The 19,819-nt window shown below is 39.1% G+C and overlaps 2 protein-coding genes across 2 annotated transcripts; one reads left to right on the top strand and one right to left on the bottom strand.

The window, feature by feature from the left end:
- Positions 1 to 10,893: 10,893 nt before the first annotated feature.
- LOC110702256 lies at positions 10,894 to 12,583 on the bottom strand. The gene is made up of 3 exons (XM_021879963.1): positions 12,042 to 12,583; positions 11,636 to 11,936; positions 10,894 to 11,538 (listed from the first exon to the last, which is right to left on the bottom strand). The coding sequence occupies exons 1-3, from the start codon at positions 12,581 to 12,583 to the stop codon at positions 10,894 to 10,896; spliced, it is 1,488 nt and encodes a 495-aa protein (XP_021735655.1).
- Positions 12,584 to 15,933: 3,350 nt separating this feature from the next.
- LOC110702255 lies at positions 15,934 to 16,992 on the top strand. The gene has a single exon (XM_021879961.1). It carries the CDS (start codon positions 15,934 to 15,936, stop codon positions 16,990 to 16,992), a length of 1,059 nt encoding a protein of 352 aa, XP_021735653.1.
- Positions 16,993 to 19,819: the final 2,827 nt, after the last annotated feature.

Genomic DNA, 19,819 nt, shown 5'->3' with positions numbered 1-19,819 from the left:
GGCCCTACACAACTGGTTAATTCTGTTAATCACTGACACTCATTTGATTCAAATAGCTTTGTTTAAATATGTTTGACTTTCATTTGGTTCAAAAATCTTGGTTTGAATGTGATTGACTTTCATTTACTTCAATTAGCTTTGTAGATTGCATTTCACTTTCATTTGATTTAAATAGCTTTGTTTGAATGTGTTTGACCTTCATTTGATTCAAAAAGCTTTTTATGAATGTGTTTGACTTTCATTTGATTCAATTAGCATTGTTGAATGCATTTGACTTTAATTTTATTCAAAAGCTTTATTTGAATGTGTTTGATTTTCATTTGATTCAATTAGCTTTGTTGAATGCATTTGACTTTCATTTGATTTAAAAATCTTTGTTTGAATATGTTTAACTTTCATTTGATTCAATTAGGTTTGTAGAATGTATTTGAATTTGATTTGATTCAAATAGCTTTGTTTAAATGTGTTTGACTCTCATCTGATTCAAAAATCTTTGTTTGAATGTGTTTGACTTTCATTTGATTCAATTAACTTTGTATTTTGCATTTCACTTTCATTAGATTTAAGTAGCTTTGTTTGAAAGTGTTTGACTTTCATTTGATTCAATTAGCATTGTTGAATGCATTTGACCTTAATTTGATTCAAAAGCTTTATTTGAATGTGTTTGACTTTCATTTAATTCAATTAGCTTTGTTGAATGCATTTGACATTCAATTAATTCAAAAAGCTATGTTAGCATGCGTTTGACTTTCTTTCATTCAATTAGCTTTGTTGAATGCATTTGAATTTATTATATTCAAAAAGCATTATTTGAAAGTGTTTGACTTTCATTTGATTCAATTAGCATTGTTGAATGCATTTGACCTTAATTTGATTCAAAAGCTTTATTTGAATGTGTTTAACTTTCATTTAATAATATTAGCTTTGTTGAATGCATTTGGCTTTCATTTGATTTAAAAATCTTTGTTTGAATATGTTTAACTTTCATTTGATTCAATTAGGTTTGTAGAATGTAAATGACTTTGATTTGATTCAAATAGCTTTGTTTAAATGTGTTTGACTCTGATCTGATTCAAAAATCTTTGTTTGAATGTGTTTGACTTTCATTTGATTCAATTAACTTTGTATTTTGCATTTCACTTTCATTAGATTTAATTAGCTTTGTTTGAATGTGTTTGACCTTCATTTGATTCAAAAAGCTTTTTTTGAATGTGTTTGACTTTCATTTGATTCAATTAGCATTGTTGAATGCATTTGACTTTAATTTGATTCAAAAGCTTTATTTGAATGTATTTGATTTTCAGTTGATTCAATTAGCTTTGTTGAATGCATTTGACTTTCATTTGATTCAAAAATCTTTGTTTGAATATGTTTAACTTTCATTTGATTCAATTAGTTTTGTAGAATGTATTTGACTTTGATTTGATTCAAATAGCTTTGTTTAAATGTGTTTGACTCTCATCTGATTCAAAAAACTTTGTTTGAATGTGTTTGACTTTCATTTAATTCAATTAACTTTGTATTTTGTATTTCACTTTCATTAGATTTAATTAGCTTTGTTTGAATGTGTTTGACTTTCATTTGCTTCAAAAAGCTTTATTTGAAAGTGTTTTACTTTCATTTAATTCAATTAGTATTGTTGAATGCATTTGACCTTAATTTGATTTAAAAGCTTTATTTGAATGTGTTTGACTTTCATTTAATTCAATTAGCTTTGTTGAATACATTTGTTTTTCATTTGATTCAAATAGCTTTGTTTAAATGTGTTTGACTTTCATTTGGTTCAAAATCTCGGTTTGAATGTGATTGACTTTCATTTACTTCAATTAGCTTTGTAGATTGCATTTCACTTTCATTTGATTTAAATAGCTTTGTTTGAATGTGTTTAACCTTCATTTGATTCAAAATTCTTTTTTTGAATGTGTTTGACTTTCATTTGATTTAATTAGCATTTTTGAATGCATTTGACTTAAATTTGATTCAAAAGCTTTATTTGAATGTGTTTGATTTTCAATTTGATTCAATTAGCTTTGTTGAATGCATTTGACTTTCATTTGATTCAAAAAATTTGTTTGAATATGTTTGAATTTCATTTGATTCAATTAGGTTTGTATTTTGCATTTCACTTTCATTAGATTTAATTAGCTTTGTTTGAATGTGTTTGACTTTCTTTTGATTCGAAAAGCTTTGTTTGAATGTGTTTGACATTCATTTGATTCAATTAGCATTGTTACTTTGATTTGATTCAAATAGCTTTGTTTAAATGTGTTTGACTCTCATCTGATTAAAAAAATCTTTGTTTGAATGTGTTTGACTTTCATTTGATTCAATTAGCTTTGTATTTTTCATTTCACTTTCATTAGATTTAATTAGCTTTGTTTGAATGTGTTTGACTTTCTTTTGATTCGAAAAGCTTTGTTTGAATGTGTTTGACATTCATTTGATTCAATTAGCATTGTTGAATGCATTTGACTTTAATATTATTCAAAAGCCTTACTTGAATGTGTTTGATTTTCATTTGATTCAATTAGCTTTGAACAGTGGATTTGACTTTCATTTGATTTAAAAATCTTTGTTTGATTTTGTCTGACATTCATTTGATTCAATTAGCTTTGTAGAATGCGTTTGACTTTCATTTGATTCAAAAAGCTTTGTTTGAATGTGTTAGACTTTCATTTGAGTTAAAAAGCTTTGTTTGAATGTGTTTGACTTTCATTTAATTCAATTAGCTTTGTAGATTGGATTTCACTTTCATTTGATTTAAATAGCTTTGTTTGAATGTGTTTGACTTTCATTCGATTCAAAAAGATATGTTTGAATGTGTTTGACTTTCATTGTATTCAATTAGCTTTGTTGATGCATTTGACTTTATTGTATACAAAAAGCTTTATTTGAAAGTGTTTGACTTTCATTTGATTTTTTTTTTTTTTTTTTTTGGTAAATAAGAAAAATTTATTACCAAAAGAAAACAGTTACAAGAATACAAACCGCAAAACTGTAACCGCTAAACTACACAAGCCCTTCGGGCAAACAACCACCCATCCAAACCCAACCTTGTAAAAAATAAAACCAAAAACCGAGCCTAAACTATAACACAACCAAACAAAACAACCAAACACCAAAACAAAATAGAGATTACAAAACAAAAACACCAAGGCTAAAACAAGCCGAAGCTAAACACCAAAAAACCAAGATCACAGCAGTTGAAACAACAGCTCCCACCAAGCCCTGACAGCATTCAGAAGCAGCCAGCTGAACAAGAACAACACAGCCAGCACCACAAAAACCTCAGAGCAACGCCACTCCCATAACACCACCTGCACCAGCAACACAGAAACCCAGCACCTCAACAAACTAGCAACACCCAAAACACAGCACAACCCCAACTCACAAAACAACAACACATAAACTCGAACAGGAACAACACCAGATGCAGTCAGCAAGATAACCAGCTACCACCCTGAACACTGCAGCATAAGAAAAAAGACCTGCACAAAGCAAAGCAAGCTCAGCCACAAGTTGCAGCTACAGACCTACACTGAGCAGGCACACTGACAGCCAGCACCAGAACAGGTTGCAGCGAAAGTTCAAAGAAAGCAGCCTGAACAGACAACGGAAGCAGAAGCACAGAGCACAGAGCAGCACTTAGGGAATTCTGCCTTTTAGAAGCTGCAACCACTTGCAATGCTTCCTAGACCACGAGCAATCAACAAGCTGCTGTAATTTGCCCAGGATCTCCAAACAGGCTGATCGACACAGCTTCTGAGGTATAATCACAGCTCTATTCCAGTAGACGTGATTCCTAGCCAGCCATACATGATATACACAAGCTGCAAAACCAGCCAGGAACACTCTCTTCTGAATCAAATCTGACCCCTGTCTATACCAGTGTTTCCAGGACCCTGCCAGACTGAAGTTTATCTCACTAACACCCAGCCAAAAAGACACAATCTTAATGCATTGCCTGTTGTACCAGCAATCAAAAAACAGGTGGCTATGGGACTCACTAGCAGTCCCACACAGGAGACACTCAGCCTCTGTCTAACAACCAAACCCAGCAAGCTTATCTTTTGTCTTCAGTCTTCCTTGGGCTGCCATCCAAGAGATAAATGAGTGTTTTGGTACATTGTACCTATTCCACACCCACTTACACCAAGTAACCTTATTCTGAGTACCTTGAAGCCACTCATAGCAATCCTTGATCCGATATTGCTTACCCATCCAATTCCCAGAAATAAAACCCTGCTGGATTTCCGTTTTCACAGAACAAAGTCTCCTCCAAGCCCAGCCATCACACTTCTTAGGGGAATACTCCCACCAATCTCGATCCTTCAAATAAACACCGTGAACCCACTTGACCCAAATAGAGTCCTCTTTCTTAGCAATTTTCCAGACATACTTACCCAAAGCGGCTTTATTCCACTTACTACAATCTCTCACGCCCTACCCACCAAATTTTTTATCTTTGCAAATCTAATCCCAGGCAATGGGGGGGCCCTCCAAGCACACCCGAACCACTCCAAAGGAAAGCTCTACACAATTGAGTGATCCTATGAATAACACCCTTAGGAAGCAAAATGCATTGAGCCCAATAAGTATGCAAGCTAATAAGAACAGAATTAATGAGAGTGGCCCTAGCATTGTAAGAGAGGTTTCTACTAGACCAACAGGTGATTTTAGCTAACATCCGATCAACAATACTATCAAAGTCCGAAGCTCTCATATACTTAGCATTGAGTGGAATACCAAGGTATCTGAAAGGAAAGGCACCAACAGTGAAACCAGAGTTACCCAAAACCTCCATCTGTAAATCCTCTCCCATACTACCAAAGTACACAGCAGTCTTATCAACATTGGGACTCAGACCCGAAACTTTTTCAAAAGTCCTCAAAGCTCTAACCAGCAGAGCAAAAGAACTTTTATCCCCATGCCCAAAAACCATAAGATCATCCGCAAAGACAAGGTGAGTAAGGCCCATATGCTTGCAACCTCGATGAAATCTATAACCCCTAAGACCTCCCACCTTCTGAAAAAGCCTTGAAAGATACTCCATGACTAACACAAACAGCAAAGGAGACATAGGATCCCCTTGACGAATACCTCTCCTCCCTTTAAAGAAGCTATGCAGGCCACCATTAATCATAATAGAATAAGAGGGGGTCAAAACACATTCCGTAACACAACCAATAAACTTCTCAGGGAACGTGAGAGCCACCATCATGAAAGTCCACTGAACAGAGTCATAAGCCTTTCTTAAATCAACCTTAATAGTGAATCTTGGAGCCTTTCTCTTGTTATTGTAATTCTTCAACATATCTTGACAAACCAGGATATTATCAAGAATCGACCTTCCTTCCACAAAAGCACCCTGATTCTCAGAAATAAGGTCAGGAAGCACAGACTTCAACCTCAAACACAAAAGTTTAGAGATGAGTTTATACACAACATTGCAACATGCAATAGGTCTATACTGGCTAACATGAGTAGTATCAACAACCTTAGGCACCATGGTTAACAGGGTATTGTTCACTTGTTTTAACAAACAACCATGATAAAAAAAAGATAACACGACCTCACACAAATCAGATTTCACAACTTCCCAGGAGGTTTTAAAAAACTTACTAGAAAAACCATCTGGACCCGGCGCCTTATCATCAGCAATAATCCAAAGGACAGTCTTCACATCCAACTCAGGGAAAGGAAGGCAAAGCATATGGCCCTGATCATGAGTGAGCACCCTCCCAACTTCAATGACCGAGCTATGAATACTCCCCTCGAGCAAAGAACTAGAACCTAAGAGGTCCTGGTAGTACCCAATAAAAGCACCAGCCACTTCCTCCGGATTCTGAATGATCTGATCTCCCTCAATGACACTACAAATTCGGTTATGAACCCTCCTTTTCTGAATAAATGCGTGAAAAAAAGGAAGTATTCAAGTCACCATCCTTGAGCCAATGCATTTTCGCCTTCTTCTTGAGAAAAGAGAACTTTGCTTTGTGAGCAGCCTGATAATCCATTCTTGCCTGTTTTTCTTCAACAATGAGATCTTCATTAGTAGGATTCCCATCCAACTTTTGCTAAATAGCCATCAATTTACAAGTAGCCTCCGAATCTTCAGTTTCAATGGAGGACTGGGAGCTCAGGTTCCTGTCCTTCAAAGCCTTCTTCACAGCCTGTAATTTTTTAACCACTCGAAACATGGTCGTACCCCTTATCTGCCTGCACCACTCTTGCTCAACCAACATCAAGAATCCCGGAGCATCAGTCCAAAAATTAAAAAATTTAAACGGCTTTGCAGATTTATCACTCAGGCCAAACAAATTCATACAACAAGGGATATGGTCCATAGTACCTTCTGGGAGAAAAATAGCAGAAGCCTTGTCAAACCTTCTGAGCCACTCATTATTTACAATCACCCTATTAATTTTCGAACAAACTCTATGATGCACATCTTGTTTATTGTTCCAAGTGTAAAAGAGACCCCCAACTTTAAAATCTGTAAGGTCATTCTGACTCAGACACTCCCTAAAATTCTTGACTTCATCAAAAGTACAAGGACAACCTATTCGATCCTCTAAGTTGAGAATATTGTTGAAATCACCACCAATGAACCAAGGATCCTTCGCACTCCTAGCCAACTTAGAAATCTGGTCCCATAAGACCACCCTTTCCTTCGGGTCATTCAAGCCATAAACCATAGTAACCAGGAAAACAGTGCTCGAGGCTCTATGTTTCCTAGAAAGATGAATCAATTTTTCTTCAACCATAATCACAGAAACTTGGAAAATAGCAGGGATCCACATGACCCATATTCTACCTTTGCCACTTTTAGCATAATTAGAAACCACATACCAACTATCTCCAAAACTACTAAATACTTTACCAAAATACTTCACTTTCACCTTAGTCTCCATGAGTCAAAATAAACCCAAGTTGTGATGATTCAAAAACCAAGAAACATCACACCTTTTACTAGGTAAATTTAGACCTCGAACATTCCAAAACCCGAGACTATCCATGGAAAGAGTAAGAGCATTCACCCTCCTCCATCCCACCATACAAAGTCCTTCCTTCCTCTATACTGCAAATCGCACATTTCCAAAGCCACTAGGAATATGGACTGTCTGTTCAACCTCCAATTCACCATTTCCATCCAAGGCAGAAAATATGTTCTCGGTCTCAACATTAATTGTTGCCTCCTATTGTCTAGCTTGCTGAGAAGTAGGGGCAGGATCCCTAGCCTTTGCAACAGGCCTCCAGACTTTCATTTGATTCAATTAGCATTGTTGAATGCATTTGACCTTTATTTGATTCAAAAGCTTTATTTGAATGTGTTTGACTTTCATTTGATTCAATTAGCTTTGTTGAATGCATTTGACTTTCATTTGATTCAAATAGCTTTGTTTAAATGTGTTTGACTTTCATTTGATTCAAAAATCTTTGTTTAAATCTGTTTGACTTTCATTTGATTCAATTAGCTTTATAGATTGAATTTCACTTTCATTTGATTTGAATAGCTTTGTTTGAATGTGTTTGACTTTTAGTTGATTCAAAAAGCTTTGTTTGAATGTGTTTGACATTCATTTGATTCAATTAGCATTGTTGAATGCATTTGACCTTAATTTGATTCAAAAGCTTTATTTGAATGTGTTTGACTTTCATTAGATTTAATTAGCTTTGTTGAATGCATTTGACTTTCATTTGATTCAAAAATCTTTGTTTGAATATGTTTGACTTTCATTTGATTCAATTATCTTTGTAGAATGCATTTAACTTTGATTTGATTCAAATAGCTTTGTTTAAATATGTTTGTCTCGCATTTGATTCAAAAATATTTGTTTGAATGTGTTTGAATTTCATTTGATTCAATTAGCTTTGTATATTGCATTTCAGTTGCATTAGATTTAATTAGCTTCGTTTGAATGTGTTTGACTTTAATTTGATTCAAAAAGCTTTATATGAATGTGTTTGACATTCATTTAGTTCAATTAGCATTGTTGAATGAATTTGACTTTAATTTGATTCAAAAGCCTAATTTGAATGTGTTTAACTTTCATTTGATTCAATTAGCCTTGTAGAGTGCATTTGACTTTCATTTGATTTAAAAATCTTTAATTGAATATGTTTAAATTTATTTTGATTCAATTACCTTTGTAGAATGCATTTGACTTTGATTTAATTCAAATAGCTTTGTTTTATTGTGTTTGATTCTCATTTGATTCAAAAATCTTTGTTTGAATGTGTTTGACTTTCATTTGATTCAATTAGCTTTGTATTACATTTCAGTTTCATTAGATTTTATTAGCTTTGTTTGAATGTGTTTGACTTTCATTTGATTCAAAAAGCTTTGTTTGAATGTGTTTGACATTCATTTAATTCAATTAGCATTGTTGAATGCATTTGACTTTAATTTGATTCAAAAGCCTTATTTGAATGTGTTTGACTTTCATTTGATTCAATTAGCTTTGAAGAGTGCATTTGACTTTCATTTAATTCAAAAATCTTTGTTTGAATGTGTCTGACATTCATTTGATTTAATTAGCTTTGTAGAATGAATTTGACTTTAATTTAATTCAAAAATCTTTGTTTGAATGTGTTGGACTTTCATTTAAGTTAAAAAGCTTTGTTTGAATGTGTTAGACTTTAATTTGATTCAATTAGCTTTGTAGATTGCATTTGACTTTCATTTTATTTAAATGGCTTTGTTTGAATGTGTTTGACTTTCATTTGATTCAAAAAGCTATGTTTGAATGTGTTTAACTTTCATTTCATTCAATTAGCTTTGTTGAATGCATTTGACTTTATTTTATTCAAAAAGCTTTATTTGAAAGTGTTTGACTTTCATTCGATTCAATTAGCATTGTTGAATGCATTTGACCTTAATTTGATTCAAAAGCTTTATTTGAATGTGTTTGACTTTCATTTGGTTCAATTAGCTTTGTTGAATGCATTTGACTTTCATTTGATTCAAATAGCTTTGTTTAAATGTGTTTGACTTTCATTTGATTCAAAATCTTTGTTTGAATGTGTTTGACTTTCATTTGATTCAATGATTTGTAGATTGCATTTCACTTTCATTTGATTTAAATAGCTTTATTTGAATGTGTTTGACTTTCATTTGATTCAAAAAGCTTTGTTTGAATGTGTTAGATTTTCATTTGATTCAATTAGCATTGTTGAATGCATTTGACTTTAATTTGATTCAAAAGCTTTATTTGAATGTGTTTGATTTTCATTTGATTCTTTTTTTTTTTTTTTTTTGGTAAGTAAGGAGCTTTTATTACCAAAAGAGAAGGAAGACAAATCTCACCCAAACTACACGAGCCAAACGGTCAAACAAACCAAAAACCAGAAACATAACCAAACACAGGCCAACACTATCTTAAGCCTTTTCACTTAGCCAAACCAAGCCCAAAACAAACAAAGAAAACCAACATTAGAAAACAGACCACTAACAGAAGACTAGTTACAAGGCATACTATTTCTGAGATTAAACATCCATTTAGCTTGCTTCCTTGACCAAGAGCCACTAATGAGTTCATGGCACCTGTCCATTACTTCCACACATACTGCTCTGCAAATCTTCTCTGGCCGGATCACAGCTTTGTGCCACAAGGCATGATTTCTGGCTAACCATATGTGATAAACAAGGGCAGTGAGAACAGCTAATCTTACTTTCTGTTGAACTGAGTCTGCAGACACTCTCTTCCACTGCTTCTATGCTGTGTCTATTACAAAGCTCCTATGCTTGATCCCAATCCATGGGCATTGATAATTTATGCAAGGCTTACTGTAACAACACTCAAAAAACAAATGCTGAACAGATTCTTGAGCTACACCACATAGTAAACACTGATCAGTCTCACACACTCCAATGTTGTGCAACTTAGTTCTTAGTCTGAGTCTGTTATGGGCAGCAAGCCAAGCAATGAACGAATGTTTTGGGACATTGAATTTATTCCATATCCAATTAGTCCAACTGACTGTAGGTATGCTTCCAATAATCCACCTATAGCCTTCAGCAATAGTATAGGCACCTTCTGTCCATTTGTTACAGATGAAACCTGCTTTCATTTCCTCTTTAACCCTGTAGATTTTCTTCCATGCCCAGCCTGCCCCTTTGCTTGGAGTATAGTTCCACCAATCTCCATGCTTGATATAAACTGAGTGCACCCATTTTACCCATAAAGAATCCTTTTTACAGGCTACCTTCTAAATATACTTGCCTAAGGCTGCTTTATTCCAAGCACTGCAATTTCTAATTCCCATACCACCCATCTTTCTAGGTTTACAAACCCAGTCCCAGGAGATAGGGGGAGCTTTGGATAAAGAAACATGTCCATCCCACAAATAAGCCCTACAAAGCTGATTTATTCTATCAACAACACTTTTAGGCAAAAGCACACACTAAGCCCAATAAGAGTAGAAACTGATCAAGACTGAGTTGATGAGAACCACCCACCCAGCATATAACAAATTCGTACTTGACCAGCAAGTAATACTAGCCAGCATCATGTTTATGAGCACATCAAAATCACTGTTTCTAAGATATTTGGAGTTTAAAGGGATTCCCAGATACCTGAAAGGAAAGTCTCCTTCAATAAATCCAGAAGAAGCCAAGATATCTTGCTTTATAAATCCTCATTCACATTCCCAAAATAAATGGTTGTTTTTTCCTCATTAGCTTTCAGCCCCGAAACCATGTGAAAAGTCTTCAAAACTCTAACTAACAAAGACACAGAAGCCTTATCACCATAAGAGAAAATCATTAAATCATCAGCAAAGATCAGATGATTTAACTTCAGAGGATTGCATCTGTGATGATATCCACCTTTATTGTACATCTAGGAGCCTTTCTCTGATTTTTGTAATCCTTGAGAAGGTCTTGACAGATCATGATGTTATCAATGATAGCCCTCCAGAGATAAAAGCCCCCTGCTCTTCACTAATGATATCAGGAAGAATTTCCTTTAGCCTAGTACAAATCATCTTAGAAATGATCTTGTAAATCACATTACAGCATGCTATAGGACGATATTGAGTAACAGCTGTTGCACTAGCCACCTTTGGAACTAAAGTAAGAGAAGTAGTATTTATTTGCTTTAAGAGCATACCTGTTTCAAAGAAATTCAAAACAGCCCCACACACATCAGCCTTGACTATTTCCCAGGCCTGCTTAAAAAAACTACTAGTATACCCATCTGGACAAGGACACTTATTTTCATCAATATCCCAGAGAGCATTCCTCACATCAATCTCAGTAAAAGGTGTGATAACAGCATGTTTCTGACTTTCAGACAAGACCTGACCAGCCTGAATCACTTCAGTATGAATATCCATCACTTCCCCCTCATCACTTCCTAGCAATTTCTGGTAATAAGAGACAAAAGTTTCAGCAATCTTATTAGGAGCACTGATCATCTCCCCATTCTGATTCTGAATAGAACAGATTCTGTTCATCACCCTTCTATTTCTGATGCAAGAATGAAAGTAGCTAGAGTTCAAATCTCCTTCCTTCATCCAATAAGCTTTGGCTTTCTGTTTTAGGAAAAGAAACCTAGCCTGATCAGCTTCAGCATGTTCAGCCCTTGCCTCATGCTCCTGCTTTATCTTCATTAGTAGGGTCACTATTCACCTTCAACTGAATATCAATTAACCTCTTCTCAACTGCTAGATCTTCACTCTCAACATTTGAAAAACACCTGGTATTAAGGCATTTCAAATGTTTCTTGATGATTTTCAATTTCCGAACAAGTCTAAACATAGAAGTACCATTAATAGAGCAGTTCCAAGCATCCTTTACTATCTCAAGAAAATTCGGAGCTTCAATCCACATATTGAAAAATCTGAAAGGCTTTCTAACATTCCAACCCTGATTATCTAGCTTCATACAACAAGGAGAGTGGTCCATTAATCCCTCAGGAAGGAACTCAGCACTGAAGTAGGGGAAAGTGCTCAGCCAGGATCTGTTAACTATCACTCTATCAATTTTGGTGCAAACCTTGTCTCTTCCCACCTGTTTATTGTTCTAAGTGAACAACATGCCTCCAGTATTAAAATCCATCAGATCATTACTTTTCAAGCAGGTTCTAAACTTCTCAACCTCAGCAATAGTACAAGGAGTACCTAGCCTATCCTCTAGATTCAAAATACTATTAAAATCACAAGCAATCAACCAAGGCTCACTGATTGAGGTAGCCAAAACAGAAATTTGCTCCCATAGCTTCTCCCTCTCCCTAGCATCATTAAGACCATACACCATAGTAACCCAAAACGACTTCATAGAAGCTCTATGGGTTACCAAAGTGTGAATGTATTGCACTCCAACCTTGCAGCTACTTACAGAAAAAATAGAAGGGAGCCAGATAAGCCAAATCCTTCCAGAACTATGAGCAGAATAGTTAGTAACAATTGACCACTCCTTACCAAAATTCCCAAACACCTTACTAAACCTCCTAGCCTTCACCTTCGTTTCCATGAAACCAAATAATCCCATATTATGATGTCTCATGAACCATAAGACATCACATATCTTATTGGGCTTATTTAGCCCCCTCACATTCCAAAACCCTATCCTATCCATTAACAGAAAAAGAACATCCTCCACCACCCATCCTTCCATACACCACTTGACCACTCCTTATTCCTATCAATTAACTTGCACTACCATCCTTTGAGGTCACATTTACCTGCTCTAACTCCACAATCTCACCTTCCTCCATATCTTTCTACGAATCAGAGAATCTATTCCTCAGAGTAACATTTGGAGTGTGACTAGACTTCCCTACCCTATTATGCTCCTGAACTGGTCTCCATTCCTGTCTCATAGGCTGCCCCATGCCATTTACTTTAGTTATTCTCTGCCTTTCCCTAACCTTGTGATTAGGGCACTGGTCACAATTGTGACCCATTCCATGACACATAGTACATTGAACTGGCTTCCACTCATATACAATTTTCTGAGTCACCTTCTCTCCATTTTCATCCAGAAAACTGACTGCAGAAGGCAATTCCCCCTTCACTATTAACTTCTACCATTACAAAAGCATACCCAATTAGTTCCTTCACAGCTGTTGCCCTATCAGTTTTAACTGGTTTCCCAAGAATCCCAGCAATTTTCATCAAAGAAGACTGGCTCTAGAACTTCAGCTCCAATCCCGGCATACGAACCCAGATAGGAACGTCATTAATGTCTTCTGATTTTAGATTAATTCCAGGCTCCCATTTCTTTGTGATAAAAGGTTTCTTATCAAAGAAGATAGGTCCAGCCATAAGAGCCTATTCTTGCCCTTCAATCGACTTAAATCGTACCAAGAAAACCCCGTTCTCCATTGTAGACACCCGATCAACCCCAAATCTACCCCAAGATCTTCTAATGAAAGCATTCATGATCCTATGAGGCAAATTTGAACTAAGAACATAGCACACAACAACAAAATTCCGGAAATCAATTTCTGGTTTCACATCATCCAATGTAATCCTGACCCATTCATCCCTCTTTACACTAGCATTCTCTCCATCAAACGCATTGATATTCTTTCTTTGAGTTAAATCTAATCCTTCATCTTTATTTTCTTTAAAGAGTTCATTCCATTTACGAGCATTATTCAGCCCAAACATTAAAGTAGCAGGAGAAGCAAAAACAGGGTATTCCGAAATAGGGCTTAAACCCTCATTGCCATGCCAATGATCATACAACAAATCTTGACTAGAATCATTACCAATCATCAGTAATGGAGTTGGAATATCATACCTCAAAGGAGAATCAGAAGAAAAACCTTCCTCGGAACTCTATTTCTTGTTTAACAATGGCGATTGCTGAGAAATCACTGCTAACCATTGATTGAATTGAGTTGCATGCAATTGTTTTTCCTCCTCCGACACTGGTTTAACCTTGATTTCCTCATTACCCTCCTTTGTAAGCTAACTGTCCATCGAACTAACCTCCATCATCGAACCCACATCCTTGCTTTTTGCTCTAGCACGAGTATTCGGCTTAGACTTACTCTTCTTCTTGGATTTAGAGCCAGAAGATTTCTTTCCTTTACCCTTTTTCCCTTTTGCCATGGCTCAAATCCAGAAAAAGATTTGAGGAAAAATGGCGCCAGAAAAATTCTCTCTAGCTTTCTCTCTCTAGCTTTGATTTTCATTTGATTCAATTATCTTTGTTGAATGCATTTGACTTTCATTTGATTCAAAAATCATTGTTTGAATATGTTTGACTTTCATTTGATTCAATTACCTTTTTAGAATGTGTTTGGGGTCCAAATGACTTGTATTTGGGCCCAGTCCACAAATGAAAATAAATAAAGCCCAACAGGCAAGGTTAAACCCTCAATCCAATAAGTCAAGTCTGGTATAGCAAGGCCCAGCTAAATGGCAGCCCATTTAGCTCCTCAAGCCGAATCCACTCAATTGGAGTAAGGTATAAAAGCTCATATCTTTGTACAATCACATTCATTCACACAAATTGCCTCAAGCAACAAAGTATCTTGCATAGCTTTTCTCTCATCACCTTACATCCGTACTGACTTCGGCATCAGAGAGGCCTTTCTCGGCACAACCCCCGAGGCCAGTTTACGTTTATTTAGCTGTGCAGGAAATCCTCAATTCGGTCATCACTCGAATTGGGCTTCATCTTCACTCATCCGAAGGACCTGCCGAAGGTCCATTATTTTCTTACCAAAACAATTTGGCGTCGTCTGTGGGGATACTCACAAAAATTCAGCCAAAAATCTCATACCAATCTTAGCCAACGCAAAAATGACTAAGAGTGCAAAGAGCTCTTAAAAAGCTAGAAAGATGAGCCTAATAACGGTAAGGACTGGTAGAACACCTTCACCGTCGCCTGAGCCATCTGCTTCTAACTCCCCGAGGGGAGAAAATATGCGTGTGGGATCTCCCTCCCAACGGGATTACCAAACTGAGAACTCGCCGAGGGAGAGAGAGGCTCATAAGCGTAGTCCTTCACCAAGCATGCATTCAACTCCTCCTACCGGTCCGTCGACCGAAGAAGTAATGAAGGCCATGGCTATGTGCATGGACTTTATGAACGCCTTAGGGGGACGCTACCCATCAACGAAGAAATCACCTTCTCCACCTCTCAAGTCGCATGATCGGAAGAGAAAAAGTGGTACCGAGGGAGAGATGCAGGCCCCGTCCTCAAAAGGGGAAGGAAGCCGAAGGGCTGGGCATCCAGGCGGGTCCGGGCAGGGACAGAGAAGGGGCTCCGGTCACTTAGAAAACTCCAAAGCTCGGAACTCCGAGGATCATCATGACAGCCATAATGTCTCTCGCCGAAGCATTCGCGAACGCCTAGGTGGCAAGGAGGGAGGCGTGCATAGCCGCCTCACCTATCCAGAAGGGTCTCAACCCTCCATGTCACGTTAAGGGACACCCCCTGCATCCACCTCTCTAAGAGGGAGAAGTAGGGTTCCTTCGTCGCGGTAGAAGGGAAAGGCCGTAATGGTTCCGACCGGTTCCCCATTCCAAAGGTGGATACTGGAGGAACATGTGCCGACGGTCAAAATTCCGGCACACATTACGTACGATGGTACTTTGGATCCGAAGGATCACATAGTCTCCTATGAGGGGCATATGTACCTTAACCCAAGATCAGAAGCTACATGGTGCAAATACTTCCCTACAACCCTTAAAGGTGTTGCCTAATCATGGATCACCAAAGGGCTGAAGGAAGGCTAGATAATAGGTTGGAGCGACCTGGCCAACAAGTTCAAGAGCAAATTTTCCACAGCTAACCGCCGAGAGAAAACTACTACAGATCTCATGGGCCTGCAACAAGCGTAATACGAGAGTCTCCGAGACTATTTGACTCGCTTCAGCAATAAGTCATCCAGAATCATCAGTCTGGACCAGAGCCTGGCCGTATTCGCACTACGAAATGGCTTGCAAGTTGGCAAATTTCTGGATTTCATGGTCATGCATCTCTCGCAGACCTTGGAAGAAGCCCTCGACGCTTCAGATAAATTCATCCGAGTCGAGGAATGGAATAAGGCAAAGCTGCAATCTCAGTCAGGGCTTGCAAAGCCAAAAGGGCAGCCAGCCAAAGGTCCAAGGTCGAGGAAAGGGAAGGCAAAAGCCTCAGAAGCTCCCTCGACCGCAAAGCCGAAGAACGATAAGGCTCCCTATTTGGGAAAATTCGAATCTTACACCCCTCTCACATTACCACGTACTAAGATCTTTAGTGCGACGAGGGAGGAGGGAAGATTCAAAAAGCCGAAGCCACCTCCTTCTTGGCATCAGAAGAAAGGGAAGGACCATTGGTGTGAGTTCCACGAATCTCGTGGGCACCGCACAGAGGACTGCCTTCAGCTGAAGGACCAGATTGAAGAGCTGGTCCAGAAAGGGTACTTAAAGAAATATGTCGCGGAGCGTCGCGAAGAAAAGAAAGCTGAGAAAGACTCTCGGCAGGATCTGGACTACCACCGGAAAAGGGACAGACCTCCCGAGGGAGGAAACAATGACATCCTAACCATTGCCGGGGATATTTCTTGGAATGCACTAAAGCGCCAACTGAGGGGTCTCACCCATCAGATTCATCATGCTGAATTCCGAAAACCGCAGTCTCTGGTGCCGAACATGATGTTCACATTCGAATATTGCAGGGGGGTGGTGTATCCCCATGATGACCCACTGGTTATCATGACAAGCATCGCAAACCACAACGTCTATCGGACACTGGTAGACGGGGTCAGCGGGGCGAATATACTTTTCCGAAAGGCATTCGACCAGCAGAAGTTAGAGAGCAAGCACTTGACTCCTGTTCCAAACCCGGTTACTGGGTTTAACGGCTTCCTTCATATCCCGATGGGAAAATTCTTCTTCCCGTCAGCCTTGGCCAAGACCAAGCAAGACAAAGCATCATGGCCGAATTCTTGGTCATCGATGCCCCATCAGTTTACAACGTCATTATGGGGAGACCCCTCATCCATGATGTTCAAGGAGTCGTCTCGACATATCATCAAGCAATGATCTATGTTTCAGACGAGGGACGCTCCGAAAAAATCTTGGGCAGCCAAAGAAAGGCCCGAGAATGCAATTTCCTCAAGCCATCCAAGAGTCGTCGTAGTGACAAGGATGATGAGGAAGAAAAAGATAAAGAAAAGGAGCGAGGTACCAAATGGTCGAAAGGTCTAAGTGCGTCGGCTCAGGGGTCCCCAAAAAAGAGAACATCTCTGGGGACTGGAAAGGCAAGCTCTTCGGCTAGACCAAAAGATTCGGACGAAGATCAGCCGAAGAAAGGGAAGTTTGCTGATATTGACAATAGAACTGAACCAGAAGAGCCTGGCTCCAAAGGAATGGAGTCAGACGAGCAAACTGAGTCAATACCGTTGACCGAAGGAGATACTGAAAAATGTGTCAGCATCGGACAAGGGCTCGATCCGAGCCTCCGGGTTGAACTAATTCAACTCCTTGGAGACAACTGAGATGTGTTCGCATTCTCAGCAGCTGACATGCCGGGAATTGATCCGAACCTTATCTCACACAAGCTTAATGTCGATGCCACATGTCGGCCAGTTAAGCAAAAGAAGCGGAATTACTCCGCTCAGAAGAACCAAGATATCGCAGCCAAAGTCAAAAAACTTCTCGATGCATGGTTCATTGAGCCCTGCCAATATCCTGAATGGCTGGCGAATGTGGTAATGGTTCAGAAAGCTAATGGCACTTGGAGAGTGTGCATTGACTTCACGGACCTGAATAGGGCCTGTCCGAAGGACTTCTATCCCTTGCCGAGAATCGATCAGCTGGTCGACTCGACGAGTGGCCATGCTCTGCTCAGTTTCATGGACGCATTTTTTGGGTACCATCAGATTTTCATGCACCCCGATGACAGAGCAAAAACGACATTTGTTACAAGCGCCGGGGTGTATAACTATAAAATGATGCCCTTCGGCCTGAAGAATGTCGGGGCTACATATCAGAGGCTGGTGGACCAAGTGTTTGCCGAGCAAAAAGGCCGCAACATGGAGGTCTATGTTGATGATTCCATCGTCAAGAGCAAGGAGGCGAGAGACCATGTTGTCGACCTAGCTGAAACGTTCGCCACTCTGAGAAAGCACCAAATGAAGCTGAATCCGAAGAAATGTGTCTTCGGCGTGAGGTCTGGGAAATTCCTAGGCTTCATGGTCAGCAAGAGGGGGAGTGATGCCAATCCCGCCAAAGTTCAAGCAGCTCTTGATCTTCCCGAGCCGAAGACAAAAAGGGACATTCAGCGTCTTACCGTAGGATGGCTGCCCTATCCAGGTTCATCTCAAAGGCCTCGGATAAGGGGTTGCCCTTCTTCAAAGCGCTGAAATTGCTAAAATCTAAGGAGCTCATATGGGAAGATGAGCAAAAGATAGCCTTCCAGCGCTTCGAGAGCACCTGGCTAACCTCCCGACACTGGCAAGACCAGCCGAAGGAGAAGTCTTGTACCTATATGTGGCAGTTAGCCCTGCTACAGTGAGTGCGGTGTTGCTGAAGGAAGAAGAAAAGGTTTAGCAACCGATCTACTTCGTCAGTCACACTTTGACTGATGCCGAAACGCGCTACCCCCTGCTCGAAAAATTGCATATGCAGTGGTAGTATCAGCTCGGAAGTTAAGGCCTTATTTTGACTCACATCAGATAGTGGTCTTAACGGATCAACCACTGGAAAAAGTCCTCGGAAAGGTTGAAAAGTCAGGCAGACTAACAAAGTGGGCCTTCGAGCGCACTGAGTTCAGCATAAACTATCAACCAAGGGTAGCCATTAAGGCCCCAGCCCTAGCAGATTTCCTGGCCGAATGTTCCTATCAGGAAACAATCAACGAAGGGAAGGGGACTTGGACTGTGTTTACGGATGGCTCAGCCATCGTAAATGGTTCGGGAGCTGGGGTAGTAATTACCTCTCCCGAAGGCAAAAACTTCGAGTATGCACTAAAATTTTCGTTCAAGGCTTCTAACAACGAAGCAGAATATGAAGCAGCAATCGCTGGCTTAGAAATATGCATAGCCCTCGAAGTCGAGCATGTCTGCTTGAAGACAGATTCTCAGCTAGTCGCTAAACAGATTCGGGGCGAATATGAGGCTAAAGAGCCCTCTATGATCTCTTATCTCGCCAAGATCGAGTCAGTCATAGCGAAGTTGAGAACCTTTGAATGTGAACTGATCCCAAGGGGTCAGAATGCTCAAGCCGATGCACTATCCAAACTTGCAAGTTCAACTCTTACCGAGCTGAACCGATCTATATATGTGGAAGTGCGCCGAAAAAGAAGCATTGACCAAGAAATAGAGGTCCAATGCGTCGAAGCTGAACCAGGATGGATGGACCCCATCTTGGCTTATAAACTTCAAGGAACGCTCCCCGAGGATAGGAACCTAGCCGCAAAAATGAAAAGGGTCGGCTCAAGGTTCATCTTCTACAACGGGGAACTGCTGAAAAAATCCTTCTCAGCCCCACTGCTAGAATGTGTGGGCCCAACAGATTCGGATTACATCCTTCGGGAAATCCACTTCGGCATCTGTGGAAACCACATAGGGGGAAGGACCCTAGCCTATAAAGAATTACGGACAGGATATTATTGGCCAACCATGATCCAAGATGCCAAGGACTTGGTGAGGAAATGCGAAAAATGCCAAAAATTTGCACCAGTTATCCATCAGCCTTCGAGGGACCTTCAGCCGATCCTGAATCCACTCCCTTTTGCTCAATGGGGGTTGGATATTCTAGGACCATTTCCTGAGGCTCCTTATCAGAAAAAGTGGTTGATAGTTGGAATCGACTATTTCAGCAAATGGATAGAAGCCGAAACGGCCTCAAACATAACTGAGCAGACTGT

This window comes from Chenopodium quinoa, unplaced genomic scaffold, assembly GCF_001683475.1.
Source record: "Chenopodium quinoa cultivar QQ74 unplaced genomic scaffold, ASM168347v1, whole genome shotgun sequence".
Lineage (NCBI taxonomy): Eukaryota > Viridiplantae > Streptophyta > Magnoliopsida > Caryophyllales > Amaranthaceae > Chenopodium > Chenopodium quinoa.
Note: the sequence above shows the minus strand (reverse complement) of the source record. Positions and strands in the feature narration are given on the sequence as shown.